Genomic DNA, 19,289 nt, shown 5'->3' on the forward strand with positions numbered 1-19,289 from the left:
CATGGAGCTGACACAGGGCTGGGAGCAGGAGCCCAGGGAGGAGCAGTCTGTCATAGCCCAAAGAAAAGACGGACACACTGGGTGGTTCTGAGCACCATTTTACTGAAGGGCTGGACATCTGCTAGGACTTCATAACAAAAAGTTCACTTCATTTAAGAAAAAAGACAGTCTGTTTTTTGTCCCATTCCCTTCCAAAGAGTGGAATAATACTAATGCTGTCTTTTCACTATGCAATGCCATTCCAAAATATACAACATTGAGTGTGGAACAGCCCAGCTTCATATTAACATTAAATATTATTAGAACTTCAGAAACATTCTACACAAACAAATGAAACGGTAAAAAGTTCACTCAAGAACAAGATGGTCATTTTTAAAATCATGATACAAAGTTTGTTACTCGCCCTCCTGTGGGTTGCAGTTGCTGCTCCCCAGCCGTTGCTTGGGATGCCCAAACACCAAGGAATGCCACAGCAGAGCCCGTGGTGCTGGTCTCAGCCGGAGCAGGTCGGTCACGCTGTGGCGTGGAGACGGCTCTCATGGAGATGCTGGTTGGCAAAGAGGGGCGCAAGTGGCCGGGCAGTGCCCACCCAGAGCCCCTGTGTCACTCAGAGCAGCTGCCATGCCTCTGCTCAGGAAATGCTACTCCTCAGGAGTACCGCACCAGGACCCGGGAGGAGGGAGGGCATCATATGGTGCCTTCCCTGCCATGAACAAACACTGACACTCGTTTTGTCCCAACCCAGGCATGGGCAGTGTGGTGGAGCAGGGGCAGGAGGGGAGGTATTTCTGGGGGTAGCTTTGCAGCACCTTCTCTTTTAAAACAGCACCATGTGCCTGTGTCTGTGGGAATCACCAGACACTCACAGGGGCTGCCTGTAGCTACAGGAACACAGGAACAGAAAGGGCTAATTAAGACAATAAGGAGAGAGTCCCAGACGATAATAAGGCCTTTAAGGGACTCTCTGGGGAAGGTATTTCGGAGGCCATATGAGCAGTGCCAGATTGTGAGACCGATGAAGGATGGAAATGAAGGGTTGGGGGAGGGGGGGGGGTCCCTGCTCCAAAAGAACTCCCATTCACCTGCAGCACCAGTGTCTGTGTACTGCTGCCAGGCCGGGTAGGGGAAGCTCTGTGGCCAGGCAGGGATGGAGGGAAGACAGTGATGTGGAAAGCCACAGCCTTGGCTCCTCTGTTTGCACATCTCCTGCAGCAGACACAGAAGCAGCAGGCTGCTGGCTGTCCAGGTGCTGCTGGCATTTTGAGCTTTCCCTACTCCCAGCTTCTTGCTTTTTCACCAGCCTTCCTTAGTGTTCCTAAGCAAAGGGAGGGGTCTGGCCTCAGCACCATGGCTTTGGAGGCAACTGCTGGCCAACCTGCAAGTTCCAGCAGTGTCACACCTACAGACAAGCTTCATGCCACACTCAGGGATGACCTGGTGACCAAGGCTGGCCTCTCATGTCTTCTGGGACAAGATTCCTCTGAGGCACCTGGCACCTTCCTAACAGCACCCAGCTCTAGGCAGAACAAGCTGCAAGGAGAGGGAAACCCGAGCATGGTGCTCTCTAGCAGAGTCCAGAATGTTAGGGCTCAGGAGCATCCTGCCCTGCTGCACTCTCCACAGCTTGTGCCAGCCCACCCAGCCGGCAAAACTGAAGGGTACAGCATTGTCAGGAAGGTGCCAGATATCCCAAAACTGCTGTCCTCTCCGTGGGCCACCTCAGCTCCTGGAAGGCCATCCCCATCTGAGCACAGGAGCAAAGAGGCCAGTGGCCTTTTGAAGACTGGAAAAGAAACTGTCACTTCCACACAAACCAACCAGCCTGGCTGAGCAGCAGGTGCTCCACAGCTCAGCACTGACCCTGCCATCCACGGCCAAAAAAAGGATCCGCCCACCGAAACCTGCCTTCCTGCCTGGGAAGCTGCCCAGCTCGAGTCACACTGCCCAGCTGGAGCTGAGAGACAAACCTGCTCTCCATACCCAGGGATCCCTTGAGCCATGGCCAAAGGCCCAGCTTCTAGACAGGGCAGGGAACTTGGATCCAAAGGGGAAGAACTGCTGGGCTGGCTGAACCCTCCACATGCTGTCAAGTTCTGCCCATGAACACAGCACAAGTCACAATTAAAAGGGCACAAAATCTGTGCTCAATTCCAAAACCCAGAGCCTCCCAGCCCCTCTTGCCACAGCTGGAGCTGGGGTGGAGAAATGCTCCTGGTGTACCGGGGGGGCCTGGAGGACAGGCTGCAAACCACAGGCAGCTGTGGAGCAGGACCAGGGAGCCACATGTGCAGCATCACTCATCTGTGCCGTTCTGCTGCCGATTCCCTGCCATGTTCTTAGCTGGCAACTGGCTGAACTCCATGCAAGGAAGCACCAAGCAATGGGGGGGATCTCAGTCCACTAACCCCAGCCCTGTTAGTATAAACTGGTCTGAGAGCTGCCCAGTGAGGTGAGCACTCCAGGGAGCACCCCTCCTCCACACACTGAAATACCACACCTGGGCTGCCAAGCAGGAGTAACAAAATAATCCCTTCTTATTTTGCAAAAAAAAGTGCTTAAGAAATTCTGTACAAGGATTGCTACAGCAGCTGGCTCATAGGGGATGCAAATATTTTAGAAGCAGCAGCAGCAACACGCTACATGGCTTGCAGGGAAGAGGGAAGAGGCTGAGAAGAAACTTCTACAACCATAAGCAGTGGCAGATGATGAAATCTGATCACAGTGGACATGAGCTTCAGAACATTTCTACCAATTAACATTGTGATTTCAACTGGTATGTGATGTCAGCTTCCCCTTCAGCTGCCTGCTGGACAAGCTCCTCTCCCCATGGACCTTGCTGACAGACATCTGAAGCACGCAGGAAGCTCAAGGACCTTGTCTGGTGGAGGGGAAGCATAAACTGCTTCTTGGCAGCTGAATAAAAGGAGAAATTATTTCCAAAAGATGAGTTGGAAGAACAGCCCTTTGACCGCTAGCCGAATCGTTTCTAGAAGTGACAGTGGCACAAATCCATGCGTTAAAAGCATTCCTAAGAGAGTCTCCAAAGCTCTCGGCTGTCACAGTGCCCAGAACAACATAGGCCAGGTTAGGCACTTGGATGAATTCAAAGTGACTAATACAGAAACAGGTCTGAACAAGGTGCATACCACATGCTCAGCAGAGACCACAGTGCTCTGGGCAATGCATTTCTATGGGCCCTACCAGTTACTGTTGCACAGATCCCTGGAAGTGTTACTCATCTGCCACAGAATAACACAGGATGAAAGGCACCTGTGGGGGAGACGTCTGGTTAGATCAGGTCTCTGGTTTGATCAAACCCTTCATCTTCCCTTAACAGCGGAGAGCAACATCTACACAGAGCTCCTCTGCAGCCTCATGCACATCAGGGTTACATGCCCAGGACACCAGAAGCATCCACACCTGGGTATGAGTCGAAGCACGGCGGAGTCAACCCAGGCCAGACTGAGGCACCCCCTCTGCCAGTACTGGCTGGTGGGCAGCAGTTGCTGGCATTGGCACAGAGGCTGTAAAGCCCCTCTATAACAACCTGCAACCCTTTCAGTCAAGCTCCCGAAGCACCTGCAAGAGGAAGAAGAGACAACAGGAGGGCAGAGAATGGAGGTCCAGCACTGTCCTGTCACTCAGGGCCCTGTGGTCTGTTAGAGATACACAGAAGAGCTGACAGAGACAGAACTGGTGATGAGCAAGTCCCTGAGCACACAGCTATGGAGTGCTCACTTCCCTGGCAGCAGTCTCAGTGACACAGAGGCGTTTCCAAAGCTTGTCTCCCCCTGTGGAGCAGAACACCTTTTGCTGATGGCCTGGGAAGGACACAGGGCAAACTGTCATCACCAAGCACGCACAGAACTCAGCTCAGTGCTGGGAAACGCATGGCAGCACTAAGGCTGGATGCTGTGCTGGATGTGTTAAGTAACAATACAAGTCAAGTCCTTGACTGGCAGAGACCCAAGCTGTGAAAGACAAGAGGTCATAGAAAAGAGTGAAGAGGCAGGCAGCAGTACAGCTGAGAGAAGACACACAGTGATGAGGAGGGATGTGGCCTGGTAAGTTTGCCTCAGGTGCTCAGCTTCCCACTCAGGCTGGAGGAAAAGCGGCTTCGACCTGGATTCAGCCTTGTTGATGCACGTTGTTTTTCCCAGCGGAGGCCAAGTGCTCAGCTGGGATGCCTGTGCTGCATAAGGAGACTCCAAAGACAGCTCTCAGTGCCCTTATAAGGGTCTGGGAATGGGGGGAAGCTGCTGAGCAGCTTGACAGCAATACCGCAGGCAGGAGTTCAGAGCCCTCCTCAGGAAACAGCCCAAGAGAGAAACACCAGTGCAGGACTTCGAGACCTGGCATTTGAGAGCGTGGGAATGAGAAACGTCTGAAGGAGTGGGAACAAAAGGAACAAAGCAATTTTTGGCCAGTTGACAGTGATGGAGAGCCCCTGTTCATCCAGCACCAGGTCAGGACAGGGAACTCTCTGCCAGGGCATTTTAAAACACAGAAGCAGAAGAAAATATTTCCTCCTCCTAGGCAGCCAAGCAGCGGCATTTGCAGGTCAGTCTCAAACACTGCAAGTTATGATCTCTGACAGCAACTCAGAACCCAAGTGTGGGGTTCAGGGCTTACAATCATTCCCTGAATCATAAAATCACAGAAGGGTTTGGATTGGAAGGGATCTTAAAGATCATCTTGTTACAACCAACCTGCCATGGGCAGGGACACTTTACAGTAGACCAGGTTGCTTAGTGAAAGTGAACCTCCACCCTGCTCTATGTGGGTGAGAGGAGAACCCAGATGCACCTCAGAATGCTCAACTTCCCTGCCTTCTCACCCTGTCATGAACCTCCTCTCTTCTCTCCATACCACAGTCTTCCTTTCTGCACTGGGGATCAGACACTGACCCCTTTTATAAACCACTGAAATTCAGCCAGGTGCTTGGGGGGCAGGGCTTAAATATAAGGATCTCGAACTTCTCTGGGGAGCTCATCCCTTCAGCCAACGTCCACAGAGATTACTAGGTCAGACAACTGGTATTCTGAGCTGGTGAAAGAATGAGTGGATTACACTACTGCTGCAGAGATCTGAGCATACAGCAATATACAGAGCCAGGCCCAGACTCAGCCCAATGCCTCTTCCTTTCCCCAGGACACCAGGTTGTCCCAGGTGACAGCAGCAGCACTAACTGCTCCAGCGAGGTGTTTCTCCTGGGATTAGTAGATCCCTCCCTGTGGAGTGCCGAGAGCACAGAGCCATGTTCCGATCCAACAGTGTGCCCCCGGTGCAGGGAGATGACAGCAGCCATCTGCAGCAGTTCTGCAGTGCCTCCTAGGGATGGCACAGCCTGCACTCCTTCCGCACAGAGCTCTCACACCTGCCACACACCTTCTCACAACATCCCTGATGGCACAGCAAGGCTGCCACCCACCCATGATGCCCATCTCCCCTCCTACTGCTTCATCCTCACAAACTACAGAAAGCGACCCTCTGTGTTTAAGTGCTGGTATATGTCCTCCCAAATTTTTCACTTTCTGCTTTAACTCAGGCTCAAGTATCCCACTGAGCTCTGGGGCTGGCAGGATGTAGCTAATGCATTCAAACACAGCGTGTGTCTCTGTTGTGGTTTAACTTCAGCCAAAAGCAACAGTCTTCTCTACTGGCACCTGGAATCTGCTCCTGGAACACCCAGCAACAGCAAAGCAGTTACATGGAGGGCAGGACACTACACAGCTCAGGCTAACAATTCCAGCCCTTTGGCTCTAACAGTCACAGTTCATGATCCATAGCTGCACTTGCGGTACAGGAGAGCAGAGTAATGCTGGGTGCTGAGGAGGAATCCTCTTCAGAGACAAATCCCTACCATGTGTTCAAAACTTCTGCTACCCACAAAGGGAGGAGGTGCCTAAAGATGTCAGACAGACTTGCAGCCCTGTGACACTCCCCCACTGTTATGCAGAGGTAATACCGAAAACAGGATTAAAACTACCAGCTGGTAATTCTCCAAATTGTTTGGCATTCTGGAGACAAACAAGTGGCTACACTGCTGCTGCCTCTGAGCTGCTCAAGGGAGCTCAGGACAGACTGTCACAACACTGAACCACAAAGGAATTCTGGCACCTTTCAACAAAAGGCTAGCTGAAGGGAAAAAGGAACAAAAGCTATCAAACCCAATCCCAAAGGGATGGAGGAAGTGCATCTTCCCACAGTTCCTGGGCCATATGCACATATATGGATATATAGATATATAGATAATAAAGTTATAAAATTTGATCAAAATAAAACCAGTAAATGTACAGCTTGAAAAAGAGCAATATCACAGTGCATCAATGTCATGAGAAAGTCCTCTGTTCTCCCCTGCACAAGAGCACAGCCTGCCACGTTCAGGGGAGCGTGGTGGGAATTGAGCTCTCCGGCCTGCTCAACTCGATGCTGGCCGGAGTCACCTTCCCACACTCCCAAAGAGGGGTTTGGATTTCTGCAGCCAGTTCTGCACAGCAGTGGCAGACAGGCAGGAACAGCACAAGAGTGGGCTGCTCTGTCTGCAGGTTAGTGGGCATATTGGCACCAGAGACACAGAGTCACTGCTATGCCTCTGCGCTCTGGTGCCAGGCTTGTATTTACTTACTTACAAAAAAAAGTGACAAAGTGAAGAAATTCAGGGGACACTATGAGAGTGGGACAAGGGCTGAATTTGGATCACAGGGGACAGGTTGACTCTAAGAATCTTCTGTGCTCTCCTCCTCACTTCATCATCAGAGGAAGAGTTGCCCACCTTGATGGTCCGGAATTTCAGCAGGTTCAAAGTGCTCTGCGCTTGTTGAGTTTTCTTTCGGACAGGAATGGTATTTGCTTTTTTCCTCTGTGGTGCTTCTTTTGCCTCTGTAGCTCTTCTCTTCTTCTGCCCAGTGCTCTCCTGGTAAGTGCTGCTGTCTTTCCACTCTGTTTTTCCCAGAAGAACTTCCTTATCTTTGATTTTCAAGGTTTTGGGCTGTGGTGCTGTGGTGCAGTCCTGGGATGAGCTGCCTGCGACTCTCCCATTGAGAACTCCAGAGGCTTTGCAGGCATTGCTCTCCTGCAGCACTCCACCCTTTGGTCCCTTCAGAAGCTTTAAAGCACGGGTGGCAGAATCGGGTGCTTTCTTAACTGAACGCTTGTACCCCTTGCCTTCAGTTATTTTAGTGCTCTTGCCTGAAGAAAACTTCCTCGGTGGACTTGAAGTCTTGAGGAGTTTAAGGTCTGAGGGAGAGACTCCAAGACGTCCCTGTGTGTACTTGGACTCCAAACAGGACGTTGCAGTTTTCAGCGGCACCAGGGCTTCCAGAACCACTGACAGTCTCATAGCTGGATACACATCAGGATACATGCTTGTAGGGAAGCCCACTGTCGTTGCTTTGGATGTGCCAGATCCTCTCTGCTTCAAGGACCTCAAGAGGAGATTTGTGGAATCCCCTTTGGAGACTGGTTGACTGGAGACTTTCAAAGAGCTCACTGGAATGCTGGTGGGCAAAGGGGCCACTTTTGCCACTGATTTCCTGACTGGACTCTGGGCGGGCTCAGTGGTGCTGGCACAGTTGCGCTGTGTGTTTTCTTCCGTCTGACTCGGCGTGACTGCCGTGCACGAGCTATACCCGTACACATCCTTACTCCTCAGAATCGTGGGCTGGTAGCCCTCCTCCTTCAGGCCTTGGATGAAGGCCACCAGCTGGGTCTCTGTGTCCGAAAGGTCCTTGGACATCGGGTTGAAGACTCGGAGGGCTTCCTCCAGCACTTTCTGTCCTGCAGAGGAAATTCTTGACCAGGAATGGACAGCTTTTTCTTCCTCATTGTTCACTGCAATATTCATGGCATTAGGCAAGCAGGTGCTTCAAAAAGGTCCAAATTATTGGAAAAACAACCCTTGACACCTCAAAAGGAGAAAGAAGACGGTTAGCTTACAGCAACTGAAATGATCCATTATCCAGTTTTTAATATGGGAATTGAAACCATTAAGCCCAGGCATGGCTGGTCACAAATACTGGGTCAAATTCTGGGCTCAACCCAACATAGAAGCATCATCAAGAAAAAACTGTAACTCATCTCTGAAATAAAACTAAAACATCTCTCACAAAAATATCCTCCAACCTAAACAAAAATTTCCAGAAATCCCATCCAATCCACCCCAAGATGAAGCACTCAAATGATTAACTCAGCAAAATCTGCAGCTCTTTTCCAGTTTGAGTTTGACCCACCCCAGCTTTGGATAACCACATCTCATTTTCCCAGGGAAAAACTGAACCCTCATTGAACCCTTTCCCTCTGTACACACTACAACCAGCACCACTGAGCTATCTCAACACTAAGAAATGCCTAAGCACTTAAACTGCATCCCAGCACCACCTTCAATTTTTCAGCTTCTTAACTGATGCTGCTTAAAAATTGATTCTGAGTCCCTTGCCAAAGCTGCAGCTTCCTCCTGGAGACGTGGCAGCAGGGATGGAGGCTGTTCCAGTTGTGCTTCATTGATGCTGAATGCTGTGGCAAGGCAGCACTGCTCCTTGCTGTTCTCTTGTTTGAACAACGGTCCACAACTTGCTGTCACAGCAAACTGGTGTTGATCCAAGGATACTCGCTGCCAAGTGAGGAGGAAGCAGGAAATTCAAGCAGGGCGGTATGAAGGAAACACACATCACCAGGGCCAAGTGTACAAAGGCCTGAGGGACAACACTGGGATCACACTGAGGGCACTGTGCAGCTGCCTGCCTGGCATAAAAGCATCAATTATTGCTTTCAATAAAAAATAGGCACTAAAGGGCAGTCCAGGCAGGACTTGAAGGGTAGTCCTTCAAGAGAACTCTGATCCTGGTGGCCTCACAGCTCCACAGCTGGATGCTAGACCAACAAGGCATAAAATCTTTAGCTTTATTGATACCTCTCAAAATCATAATGAAGATTCAGTTAAAAACCCTGACCAGGGAAATGCAGGAGGTGTCAGAGACAGGTTTGGAGAAGGCAGTGCACAGGCAAGAAAGCTGTGATGGAGAAGCTAGTGCCTGAGCAGCCAGAACAAGGAACTACTCATGTCCCATGTTCCCCCCAGAACTCTGGTCTCACCACAGCACAGGAGCAGAGCCCGTGCTGCCGCCAGCTGCACAAGCAGGGAAGAGACACAAGCCAAGAGCAGCCACAGAAGGGAAAGCACAGGTCAGTGGGGGAGTAAGAACCTCCACATGACAGACTAATCTCAGTCAAGTGCTCTGCAGACGTCATGGCCAAAGAGGGATTTGGAGGAGGATAATGCAGTTGTTCAGAGGCAGGCGGGGGATCTCCCACGAAGGAGGGGAAGCAGGCAGGGAAGTGATCCCATAGAGCCCCAGCCAGTGTCACCAGCCAGCAGTGAGAGTCACCACCTCCAAAGTGACCAAGCAGTGCCAGGCACAGGAAAGCCAGAGAGGGTGTAATATTAATTTTGATGTGGTGAGCCAGAGACCAACAAAGAAGAACAAGTAACAACATGTGCTCAACAGGCTGCAAAATGGATCATCTTCAGGCTGCAGCAAGCCCACAAGCAGCTGGGACATCTGAAGGGGTGTTCTGGCTGTGACATTTCATGGGAACAGGACTTTCCAACATCCAACTGCTTGGTCCTGTTTGGTTCAGTGCCAGCTGTATTGGAGGAAAGCCGGCCACGAGTAGACGCTCTGCTGGACAGTCTGTGCTCCCGACAGCAGGTTCCCTCCCGTGACACACTGTGGGGCCGGGGGGCTACGGGAACACAGCACTCCCGGCACGGTGCAAGCACAGCACCGGAAGGTCGATGTTAACACCGGTTTAGAGGCCCGGCTGTCCGAGCACGGAAATGGCTCTCCCGGTGCACCGCAGGGGGAAGCGGCTGCCGGCAGGGCCGAGACGCGGGGCTGGGACAGCCTGTAGAGCTGGAGGTCGGTGCGCAGTCCCAAGGAGGGCTCGACGGGGCCGCCAGGTCCTCGCTCAGCCTCTCCTTTTGGCCCGCCCCTCGGCGCAGGCGATGCCCCTTCCCGAGCGCCTGTCCCTCTCTCCCGCTGCACCCTCCCCACGGCTCGGCCGGAGGGACCCCGGGGTGGGCCGGCCGCCTGGGCCGGCCCCTCCCTGCAGGGCTACGGGAGGTGATTGGTGCAGACAGGGGGTGCGGCACCCGCGCTCGGCCCGCGCCGGCTCCCGGGACCGGGGGGGCGGGGGCCGGGGCGGGGCCCTCAGCGCCGCGGCTCCGCCTCCAGCGCCCCGAGGCCGCCCTAGCGGGCGGCTCGGCAGCGCCCTCGCCCGGGAGCCGGCGTGGGGCCCGGGCCCGCCGGCCCCAACCTACCGGCTGCCGCCAGACCCGCGCCCGCCGCTGCGCCGCACCCGCCGCTCCAACATGGCCGCCCGCGGGGCGCCGGAAGCGCCGCCGCTTCCGCTTCCTGTCCCTTTCCGCGGGCCGCGGTCAAGCCCACAGTCACGGAGCGCATTGGGTCACGCCCCCGGGTACCGCCCCCCCGCCCCGCCCCCGCCGTGTCCACGGCAACGGCGGCGAGGGCCGTCCCCGGGCCGGCAGGGGGCGCCGCTGGCGGAAGCGGCGCGGGCGGAAGCGGCGCCGTCACCAGGTAACGGGGTCGGTGTCGGGGCGATGAGCGGCGGGGCCGGGCGACGGCGGCGCCTGGTTCTGCACGTGGACCTCAACAACACGGTGGTGGTGGCGGACACGGTGACGGGGCAGGCCCCACGAGCGGCGCTCAACACCTTTCTCAGCACCGTCACCTGGGGCCGCGTCGGGGCTGCCGGTGAGCGCCGGGGCCGGGGGTACGGGGGACCCGGTGTGGGGTGCAGGGGGCTGAGCACGTTCCTCTCTTCTAGGCGAGTGGGAGTGGGTGAGCGACCGCCCGTCGCTGCGCCCCCCGTGCCCCGGCGCCCTCAGCTACTACAGCCGCCACGGCCGGGACCCCACCTTCACCGAGGCCGGCCCGGGCCGGCGCTTCCGTGACCTCCACGCCCGCCACCTGCGGCTGCTGGAGTGGCCGGGCCGGCCGCACGACGCCTTGTCGGTGCCAGGGGAGCCCGGCAAACGCTACCACCTGATCCTGCCCTCCTTCTTCCGCCTTCTGGACACGCTGCACCGGGATGGCAGGGCCTTCGCTGTTGTCTTCAGGACCTTCGGCACCGACCTGCCCCGTGCCCTGCAGGCCGTCAGCAGCGCTCTGGACGGGCAGCACCCCCAGTTCCCTGCCCTGCGGGACGTGGCGGTGAGTGGCGCCCTGAGGGTCCATCGTGATGGGGAAGGGCAGCTGGATGGTCCCATGGAGCCCCCCAACCCTGTCAGACTACTCTCCAACTGCTTGGCCAGACTGCTTTTAAAAGCATCGAGTTCTCTGGATGAAGCTGTTAGCTGTGGGGGAGCATGTGTGTGCAGATCCTATGTGGAATGATCTCCTCTTGGGGTATCCAGTGTTGGACAGAGCATGCCTTCTCCTGAAGAGGGGCTGCTGCAGCAGGGCAGGCCTCCCTGGCCCAGAGCCGATCACAACTGCACTCTCCTCCCCCTGGCAGTGCTGGGAATGAGCTTTAGAAGATGCTTTAGTTATTCCTTGGAGTGTTTTCAGGTAGCAGAGATTGAAATGGGGACAATGTGCAGATAGGAGGTCATTTCTTTCCATCCCTGGGAAGGGGATGATTTTTGGTTGGATTCGTTCCATGCCACTTCTTGTCATCTTCCCAGCACCATCCTCCCACACTGTAGTGGTGGGGAGTCTCCACCCTGCTGCTTGGTGTCTCTGCCAATGCATGAAACAACCTGTCTGCTTTGGAAACTTTTCCCTCCCCATTTTCTGTGGTCTGCAGCTCCCTGTGGACCTTACCCCTGGCCAAATACGCTGCAGCAAGCGAGAGGTGGTGCTAACACGGGGATCAGAGCGTCTGGCCACCCAGGAAGATAGAAGAAAGCTTTACAACTACTTCAGCTCCTTTGAGGGAATTGGAGGCTTCCAAGACCACTTTGACTGGTGAGAAAGAAGGCACTGAGGAAGTGGGATGGGCATTATCTTCTTTCCTGTGATTCTCTTAGTTTCTGGGATAGCTCCCAGTTTTGAAGCCTTTATGTTGTTGCAGTCCCTATCACTTAGGCACTCCCCATTTTGCCTCTGGCCAGCCTGATGGGACTCTCACACCATTCCTGAGGTCCCTATCCCCTGGTGTACCTCCTGCTTTTCTCCAAAGACCCCCTGATTTGTCACCTTGATGCAAAACACCTCATTCCTAGGAGGGCATGGGCACAAGGACAGGACATTCTGCTTCCCTAGCTCAGAGAGTGCCCTGGGGCTGCAGTAGAGCCTGCCATTACCTGGCAGCTGTCACCCTCTCCCTGCCCTGACTGTTCCTTCTCCACTTACTGTTTCAGGTGGGCTAGAAATAAGTTCTCTTCCCAGGGTGGGAAGCCCCTGTGGATAGATCCCCATGATCCTGACATTCACCACATCTTCATTGATGACAACATCCGGCTGGACGATGGAGACACCATTGTTCACCCCCAGGTAGGTGGCTGAGGGCCCCTCTGGCACCAGCACCCTGCATTAGGGAAGTCCCTGGCAAGGTCAGGCGTGTTTTGTCCCCTTTGCATGAGGCTGCAGAGGAGGGGTCAAGGCATAGCCCTGGTGTCACTGCATCCTGTGCCACCAGTGTTGGTGGCAGCGATGCACAGGGAGGGTGAGATCAGCCATCAGCAATGCACAGCAGGTCCTGGCTGCCTCTGCTCCCCTCTGAGTCAGCCCCACGCCTGGAGACAGCAGCAATGATATCAGGGCTGCCAGCCTTGTCACCTGTCTGAGTGAACCAGCAGTGTTTGTGGGGAGCACGCTTAGGAAACAGAATGTTTATGCAGACAGAACCGTGCCTGGCTGTTGGACAGCTGTCAATGCTCAACCAAGAGCTGCAGGTCCATGGGCGATCCTCAACCCCTGCCTATTTCCATCCATATGGAAATGGTGCTGAGGGGAAACGTGGCAGACAGTGATTTGTCTGCAGTGTTTGCCAGGCAGCCCGGGAATGGCAAGGGATGGGATGGTCATTGGATGTTCCCTTCCATACAAGCTTTCTCAGCTTACACATTTGTAGCTGGTGGCAGGAATTGTTACTGCCTGGACAGACCTGTCAGGAACAGGCTTTGGTCTGTGCCATGCCTGGTTGAGGGGAACCTCTGCAATGGCTGCCACATGCAGACCTGCAGCAGCTGGAGCGTGGCTCACACAGCTCCACTTGCTGCATTTCAGCATCAGGCTATTTGTCTGATCAAGGAGTTCCTCCTTTGGCGTTGGTAGCCTGTGTGGCTGGTCAGTCAGGCTGCTGTGCTAATCTCATGGCAGCCATGCAGCCAGCCCTGGGGCTGCTCCCACGCTGGATCACACAGGTAGGATCCAGTTATGGTAGCAGCAGATCTTGTGGGAGTCTGGGCAGCAGCCAAGCGCCTTCCCAGCAGGTCTCATCGTCACTGCTGGGACCTTGCTGTCCTGCAGCCAGGATCAGTAGGTAGAATGCCATTCTCCCCTCCTCTTGCATCACCTGCAGCTCTGCAGGGCTGTCCCCATTTCAGTGATGGTGACAGAGCAGCATTAGGAGTGAAACAGATTGTCAGGTGGCTTTAAGCAGGCCATGGTGAAGATCAGAAAGTGAAGTCCCTGTTCCATCCCGTGGTAGCTAAAGGAAGAGCTGTTGGCAGAGGTTTCCCTGGAGTCAGCTGCTCCACAGAGCCATTTTCTTCCAGCTGCATGGTGTGGCCTGTTTCCTTAAGGGAGCACCAGGCACATGTGTGACATGCTGGTTCAGAGTCAAAGGCAATTTCTGGGAGAGGGGGAAATCTCAAGAAACTTCACCTTCTGCTATTGCAGTGGAGATAGGACCACCCTGCCCTCTGTCCCTGACACAGCCAGCGTGGAGGCGCCTGGCTGAGGGGAGGACAGAGCGTACCACGGGGCATGTGCATTGCTGCCAGGCTCTGCTCTCCCTGCAGGTGTTCTGGGAACAGGGCATCAGCAGTCCCAGGAGCGTGCCCACCTCGGCGCTCTACAACATTTGCCTGGTGCAAACCAATCTGCTGGAGGCCATTGCTGATGAGGACTATTTCCTGCGCTGTGTGAGGAGGTGCGAGGAGAACTATGACCGCTACCTGGCCTGCATGGAGAAGGACAACCCAAGCCAGCAGTGGGATGGACATTGATACCACCTCATGGGGCTGAGTGGCTCCAGACTGGGACACCACCCGTTTCCTGCTGCATGCAGTCAAAGTCCCAGGCAGGCTCCTGCTTCAAGCTGTTACCTCTCCAATGTGCAATGTGGGTGTTCAGTCCTATCAGGAGCTTCCATGAGCAAACACAAGCGTCCTGGGAGCTTATGTGATGGGATTCTTGGAGGAAATGGTTTTCCAGTCTTTGGCAGTGTTGCCTGTGGTGCCCACTTCTGTGTGAGGGCTGGGGCTCACCATCCCTCCACAGTCACCAGGCAGGTCCCTTCCACCATACTGTGATGCAGGCAGCCTCACAGTGTTCGCACCTCACTTCCCGCTCCTGCAGTGATAGCTGGTGCAGAGCAGGTGCCAGGATGAGTGCAGTGTTATCAGCAGCATCCCCAGGTGGCATTTGTGGTGTGGTGTTCTTGGCGGATGGCTTGTCACTTCTGTCTGTTTTTAAAGCAAACCTTTTTAGCTCATTTCTGTGTGAGTTTCCTGCCTGCCCTTGGCTCTGCCTGTGGTGGTGGGTGGGAAGCGCCTTTCCCAGCGTGTTCATTTGCCTGGCTCAGCCAAGTGGGGACAAAAGTGTTGGTGGAGGGTTTGAGACCCATGTGCACCTTTCCTGATGCTGCTGAGAGACCCCAGCAAGGTCGTGCTCAGAGTAGGGCTGAGCTTATGTTCTGTCCCTGCAGTGGTGACAGGATACCCTCTCTAGGGTAGGACGGTGGGTTCCCGACTCCTTGAGCCCGGCACTGTGTGGCTCTGGCACCGGCAGCATACAGCAAGTGAGGGCAGAGCCAGGGTCTCTCTAGCCCCTCTCCCTGTGATGGTTCCTTCCCGGCCAGGTGAACGCGGCAGGGGCACGGCGGGCCGGTGGCACCGGGAGGGCCGGGCGGAGGGGAGCGGGGCACGGAGGGGGGCCGGGGCGGACGCGGCGCCGCCCCCACCGGCAGCGGGCGGGCCCGGGGCGGGCGGAGGCGCGGAGCGGCGGGGAGAGCGGCGGAGCGGGCAGAGAGGTGAGCGCGGTCCTGGTCCTTGCCCCTGTCCCTCTCCCAGCGGCGGGGCGGCGCGGAGCGGAGCGGGCGGTCCGGGCACGACGGAGCGGCCGTCCGGGGTTGCGGGCGGGCATCCGGGGAGCGCCGGGGGCGCGAGCGTTGCAGCGGGAGCCCGGGGGACGCCGGTGCCAGCGAGCTGTGGGCGGGAGCCCTGTGGGTGCGGGCTGCGGGGCAGTGCGCCGGAGCGCCGGGGGTTGCGGGCGGGAGTGCGTGCAGCACTGGGGGTGAGGACGGTGCGCCGCGAGAAGGAACCTGGCGGGTCCGGATTGTGAACGGGAAGCCTCTGCGGGGTACGGACCCGGGGGATGCGGGCAGAGAGCCCCGGGCGCACGAGGGTCCCAGTGAGTGCGGGCTGTGTACCAACAGCACCGGGTAGTGGGAGCCCGGGGTGCGGGAACCTCGGGAAGCAAGAGCACTGGTACGTGCGGGCAGAGAGCCCCAAGGAGTGGGAGCCCGGAGGGGGCGGACAGGGAGCCGTGGGGCGCAACCGGGAGCCCGGAGGGGGTGGGCAGGCACCCGGGGTGCAGTGCGGAGCCCCGCGAAGCAGGAGCTGTCGCACCGCCAAGGGGAGCTGGCTAGCTGGGGCTGGGGGAGCGATGGGTGCCCGGGCTCTGACTCGGATGCTCTCCCCGCAGGAGGCCGTGGGCCGGACCAGTGGCGAGCCGGGCCGGATGGGCGGCACGGCAGGGCCAGAGCCCGGGGACCCCCGAGGCGGCTGAGCTGGCCCATGGCGGCGGGCGCGGGCGCCTTCGCGTGGGCCACCTTCCCCGCCATGCCCACCCGTCGCGTGTACTGCAGCGCCGCGCACCGCGACGGGCAGCTCTTCGTGCTGGGCGGCTGCGGGGGTGGCGGGCGAGCCCTGGGAACTGCTGAGGTGCTCGACCTCCAAGCCCAGCGCTGGACCACGCTCCCACCACTGCCCACGCCGCGGGCTGGCGCTGCCGTCCTCGCCCTGGGCAAGCAGATCTTGGTGGTGGGCGGTGTGGATGCGGCACAGAGCCCCCTCGCCTCCGTTGAGGTCTACCACGTGGATGAGGGCAAATGGGAGAAGAAGGCGGCATTGGCTCAGCCCTCTATGGGTATCTCAGCTGTGCAGAGAGGTGAGGGATGTTGTCATGTTGTGACTCTTGCCCAAAGTTTGCTTAGCATCCTTGGAGTCTTGGTACAACGCAGCAGGCCAGGAGCCAGGGTTGGTCCCTGTATGTGGTGCCCATGTCTGCTCCCTGGACAGGGATGCTTTGGCATGAACCAGGCTGCAGTGTGGTGGGCGGGGCAGAGGAGATGGCAGGACAGTGGTGGGAGCGGACAGGGGTGCCGGCCGCACTGGAAGCAGGAGCAGGATTTGGCAGTATGGCTGTGTTGCCATGGTGTCTCCAGGGAGATGATATTGCCAAGAATAATTAGAGAGGATGGCCCTGTGCTCTTGTCTGTGCCTGATGGATGGGATGGAGAGGGGGTCGAGAGGGTCCCAGTGCAGTCAGGGCATTGCCAGGCTCAGGCCTGGCTGTACTCAGTCCTCCTGGCTGCCCTGGAGCAGTGTCTGGCCGTGGGGCTCAGCAGTACTACTGCTGCCTGCCCTGGAGGGCATGGGAGGACTCCCAGCCCTTTGGTGCTGCCCACAGATCCCCCTGCTTCACTGCTGCCTCTTTTCCAGATGGGGTTGTCTACGCACTGGGGGGAATGGGTGCGGACACCTCTCCCCAGGCACTGGTCCGTGTCTATGAGCCAGCAAAAGACCACTGGCAGCCCCTACCTTCCATGCCCACACCGTGTTATGGGGCCTCTGCCTTCCTGCAGGGAAACAAGATCTTCGTCCTGGGTAGGTGCTGCTGGGGCAAACCGAGCATCCCCTGTGCCTCTACCCTCTTCTTCCTCTGTTCCCAGGCCAGAGAATGACCTGGTGCACCCCAGGGTGGCTCCATGGTGCCCAGCACTGCAGCCAGCAGGCCCCATCCTGCTTGCTGAGCACACCAATAGTGCCAGCTTGGGGCACTGGCAGCTACGTCTCCTCTGTGCATAGGAGGCCGGCAAGGCAAGCTGCCTGTCACCGCCTTCGAGGCTTTTGACCTGGAGACAAGGAGCTGGACACGCTACCCCAGCGTGCCCAGCCGCCGCGCCTTCGCCGCCTGTGCCATGGCTGATGGGGTTGTCTTCAGCCTGGGAGGGTTGCAGCAGCCAGGGCCTCACAACTTCTATTCCCGTCCCCATTTTGTCAACACCGTGGAGATGTTTGATCCTGCACAGGGTGAGCTCCATGTCTCTGAGTGAGGTGGGAGCATCTTCTGTGGGTCCGGGATGATTCTGTGGGTTGGTGAGGGGTGTCTGTGCCTGAGGGACATGATTATCTGGGCTCTGAACATCAGCCCCTTGTACCCACGGTGAATCCTGTGCTCCCTGGTCCCAGGGAGTGATTAACCTGTGGGTGTTCTGGCCTTGGTGTATAGAGGGGAAACCCCAGCAGGCGATGCTCACTCCCTCTCATACCCAGGTGTGTGGAGAAAACCAAGCCGCACCATCCGTATGAAAGAGAAGAGAGCCGACTTCGTGGCTGGATGCCTGGGAGGAAGAGTGGTGGCTGTGGGTGGCCTTGGTAATGCTGGGGGTAGGCGTGTGGCCATGTTCCAATCCCCATTCTTTGGGGCACATCAGTGATCTGCATGGCCATAGGGAGGTTGGCTGTGCAAAGCCAGGGGGTTACTGCAACACTATCTGCAGCAACATCTCTCCGCGCCCTCACAAGTGCTGGGGAGACCCTATTGCCCTGTCCCACTGGCTGACCCACTGTGCCCCTTGCCCCTTTCACTCCCCAGTCAGGCTTTTCCCAGCTCATGTGCAGCATTCTGGGCTCACACAGCCCATGGTGGCTCAGCTCTGCTGTGCAGGGTTGCAGTGCTGCATCCATCTCCCGAGAGAGCTGGGGAAAGGTTAGTGCTGTCACTCAGCAGAAGGCATACAGCAGGAGGGGCTGTCTGGGGAGCCTGGTGCCAGCCACAGCCCCCCCAGCCCTGCAGTGAGGGCTGCCAAGTCCCCAAGATCGCTGTGAGAATAGGGAATAGTGCTGGCTGCATTCCTGCAGTGTGGCATTGCTCCTGAGTCCTGCTGCAGCTGGAACTGCCTTATCCCTGCAGAGTGCTGGCATGGGGTGGGGGGGGGGGGGGAAGGGTGAGGAGTGGTTGAGGGGCAGAACCAGCAGGTGAGGCATTAGTGCCAGCAGCCATCCTATGGGGACTCTGCTAATCCTCTGTGCCCCCACTAATTGCCTCTGGGATCTCAAAGCCTCTCAGATGCCTCAGGGCTCCTGTTGAGGCATCAAAGGGATATGGAGGGGGAAAGGCAGAGCCTGGGGTGGGGGGTGGGGAGCTGCACAGAGGCTGATGTGGTTCTGTCTTCCACAGGGAACCAGTCCTGCCCACTGGACTCAGTGGAAGGGTTCAGCCTCTCGCAGAAAAAGTGGGAGCCGCTGCCCCCCATGCCCACTGGCCGCTGCTCCTGCTCCAGCTGCCCAACACCCAGCCTGCTCTTCATCATCGGCGGTGTGGCCCAGGGTCCCAGTGGTGCTGTCGAGGCTCTGTGCCTGCGTGATGTGCCCTGAATGGGACCCTGAGGACCAGCCCTGGCCAAGCACCAAGTGCCTGAAGATGGGGACAGGGTGTGTGAGCACCCATGTGTTCACCTAGGTGAACCTGGCTCCAGGAAGCCTCTGTCCCATGATGCCAGGCACCAGAGCAGCTGCGGTTTTGGGAACTCCCAGCTCCTGCAGCGCTGTGGCAATGAAGCCCAGGGCAAACTCCTGCCTGGTGGGATGGCCATCGCCAGCAGTGTGGAGGGAGCAGCGGTGGCAGGACTGCCACTGGCCTCACTGCCCTGTCCGGCCCCATCTGTGCCACGGCGTATCTGTGCCGTGTGTGTAGCAGTGAGTGCTGTGTCGTCGTAGACCCAGTCGATGTCTCATGTAGCACAGAGGTGCCCTGTAGCTCAGTGCCTGGGAGGTGATGTAGCACCTCAAATAAATGAAACATGGAATTTTA

General features: G+C 56.9%; 3 protein-coding genes across 8 annotated transcripts; 2 read left to right on the plus strand and 1 right to left on the minus strand.

The window, feature by feature from the left end:
• Positions 1-82: 82 nt before the first annotated feature.
• On the minus strand, positions 83-10,359 carry CCDC71 (coiled-coil domain containing 71). 2 transcript variants are annotated; one of them, XM_053953386.1, is made up of 2 exons: positions 10,322-10,359; positions 83-7,907 (listed from the first exon to the last, which is right to left on the minus strand). In XM_053953386.1, the coding sequence occupies exon 2, from the start codon at positions 7,844-7,846 to the stop codon at positions 6,659-6,661; it is 1,188 nt and encodes a 395-aa protein (XP_053809361.1). In that variant the 5' UTR covers positions 7,847-7,907; positions 10,322-10,359; the 3' UTR covers positions 83-6,658. The 2 variants fall into 2 exon arrangements, with proteins under 2 accessions (XP_053809361.1, XP_053809362.1); XM_053953387.1 differs by lacking the exon at positions 10,322-10,359 and adding an exon at positions 8,380-10,182.
• On the plus strand, positions 10,347-14,685 carry LOC128793919 (uncharacterized). Of its 2 annotated transcripts, none has more exons than XM_053953384.1 (5): positions 10,347-10,775; positions 10,849-11,234; positions 11,830-11,990; positions 12,386-12,518; positions 13,991-14,685. In XM_053953384.1, exons 1-5 carry the CDS (start codon positions 10,373-10,375, stop codon positions 14,195-14,197), a joined length of 1,290 nt encoding a protein of 429 aa, XP_053809359.1. In that variant the 5' UTR covers positions 10,347-10,372; the 3' UTR covers positions 14,198-14,685. The 2 variants fall into 2 exon arrangements, with proteins under 2 accessions (XP_053809359.1, XP_053809360.1); XM_053953385.1 differs by having other exon boundaries at positions 10,350-10,598.
• A 68-nt stretch (positions 14,686-14,753) lies between these two features.
• On the plus strand, positions 14,754-19,289 carry KLHDC8B (kelch domain containing 8B). 4 transcript variants are annotated; one of them, XM_053953388.1, is made up of 6 exons: positions 14,754-15,051; positions 15,897-16,361; positions 16,916-17,080; positions 17,282-17,506; positions 17,750-17,863; positions 18,657-19,289. In XM_053953388.1, the coding sequence occupies exons 1-6, from the start codon at positions 15,033-15,035 to the stop codon at positions 18,851-18,853; spliced, it is 1,185 nt and encodes a 394-aa protein (XP_053809363.1). In that variant the 5' UTR covers positions 14,754-15,032; the 3' UTR covers positions 18,854-19,289. The 4 variants fall into 4 exon arrangements, with proteins under 4 accessions (XP_053809363.1, XP_053809365.1, XP_053809366.1 ...); XM_053953390.1 differs by having other exon boundaries at positions 17,750-17,851; XM_053953391.1 differs by lacking the exon at positions 14,754-15,051 and adding an exon at positions 15,197-15,222.

This window comes from Vidua chalybeata, chromosome 12 (assembly GCF_026979565.1).
Source record: "Vidua chalybeata isolate OUT-0048 chromosome 12, bVidCha1 merged haplotype, whole genome shotgun sequence".
NCBI lineage: Eukaryota > Metazoa > Chordata > Aves > Passeriformes > Viduidae > Vidua > Vidua chalybeata.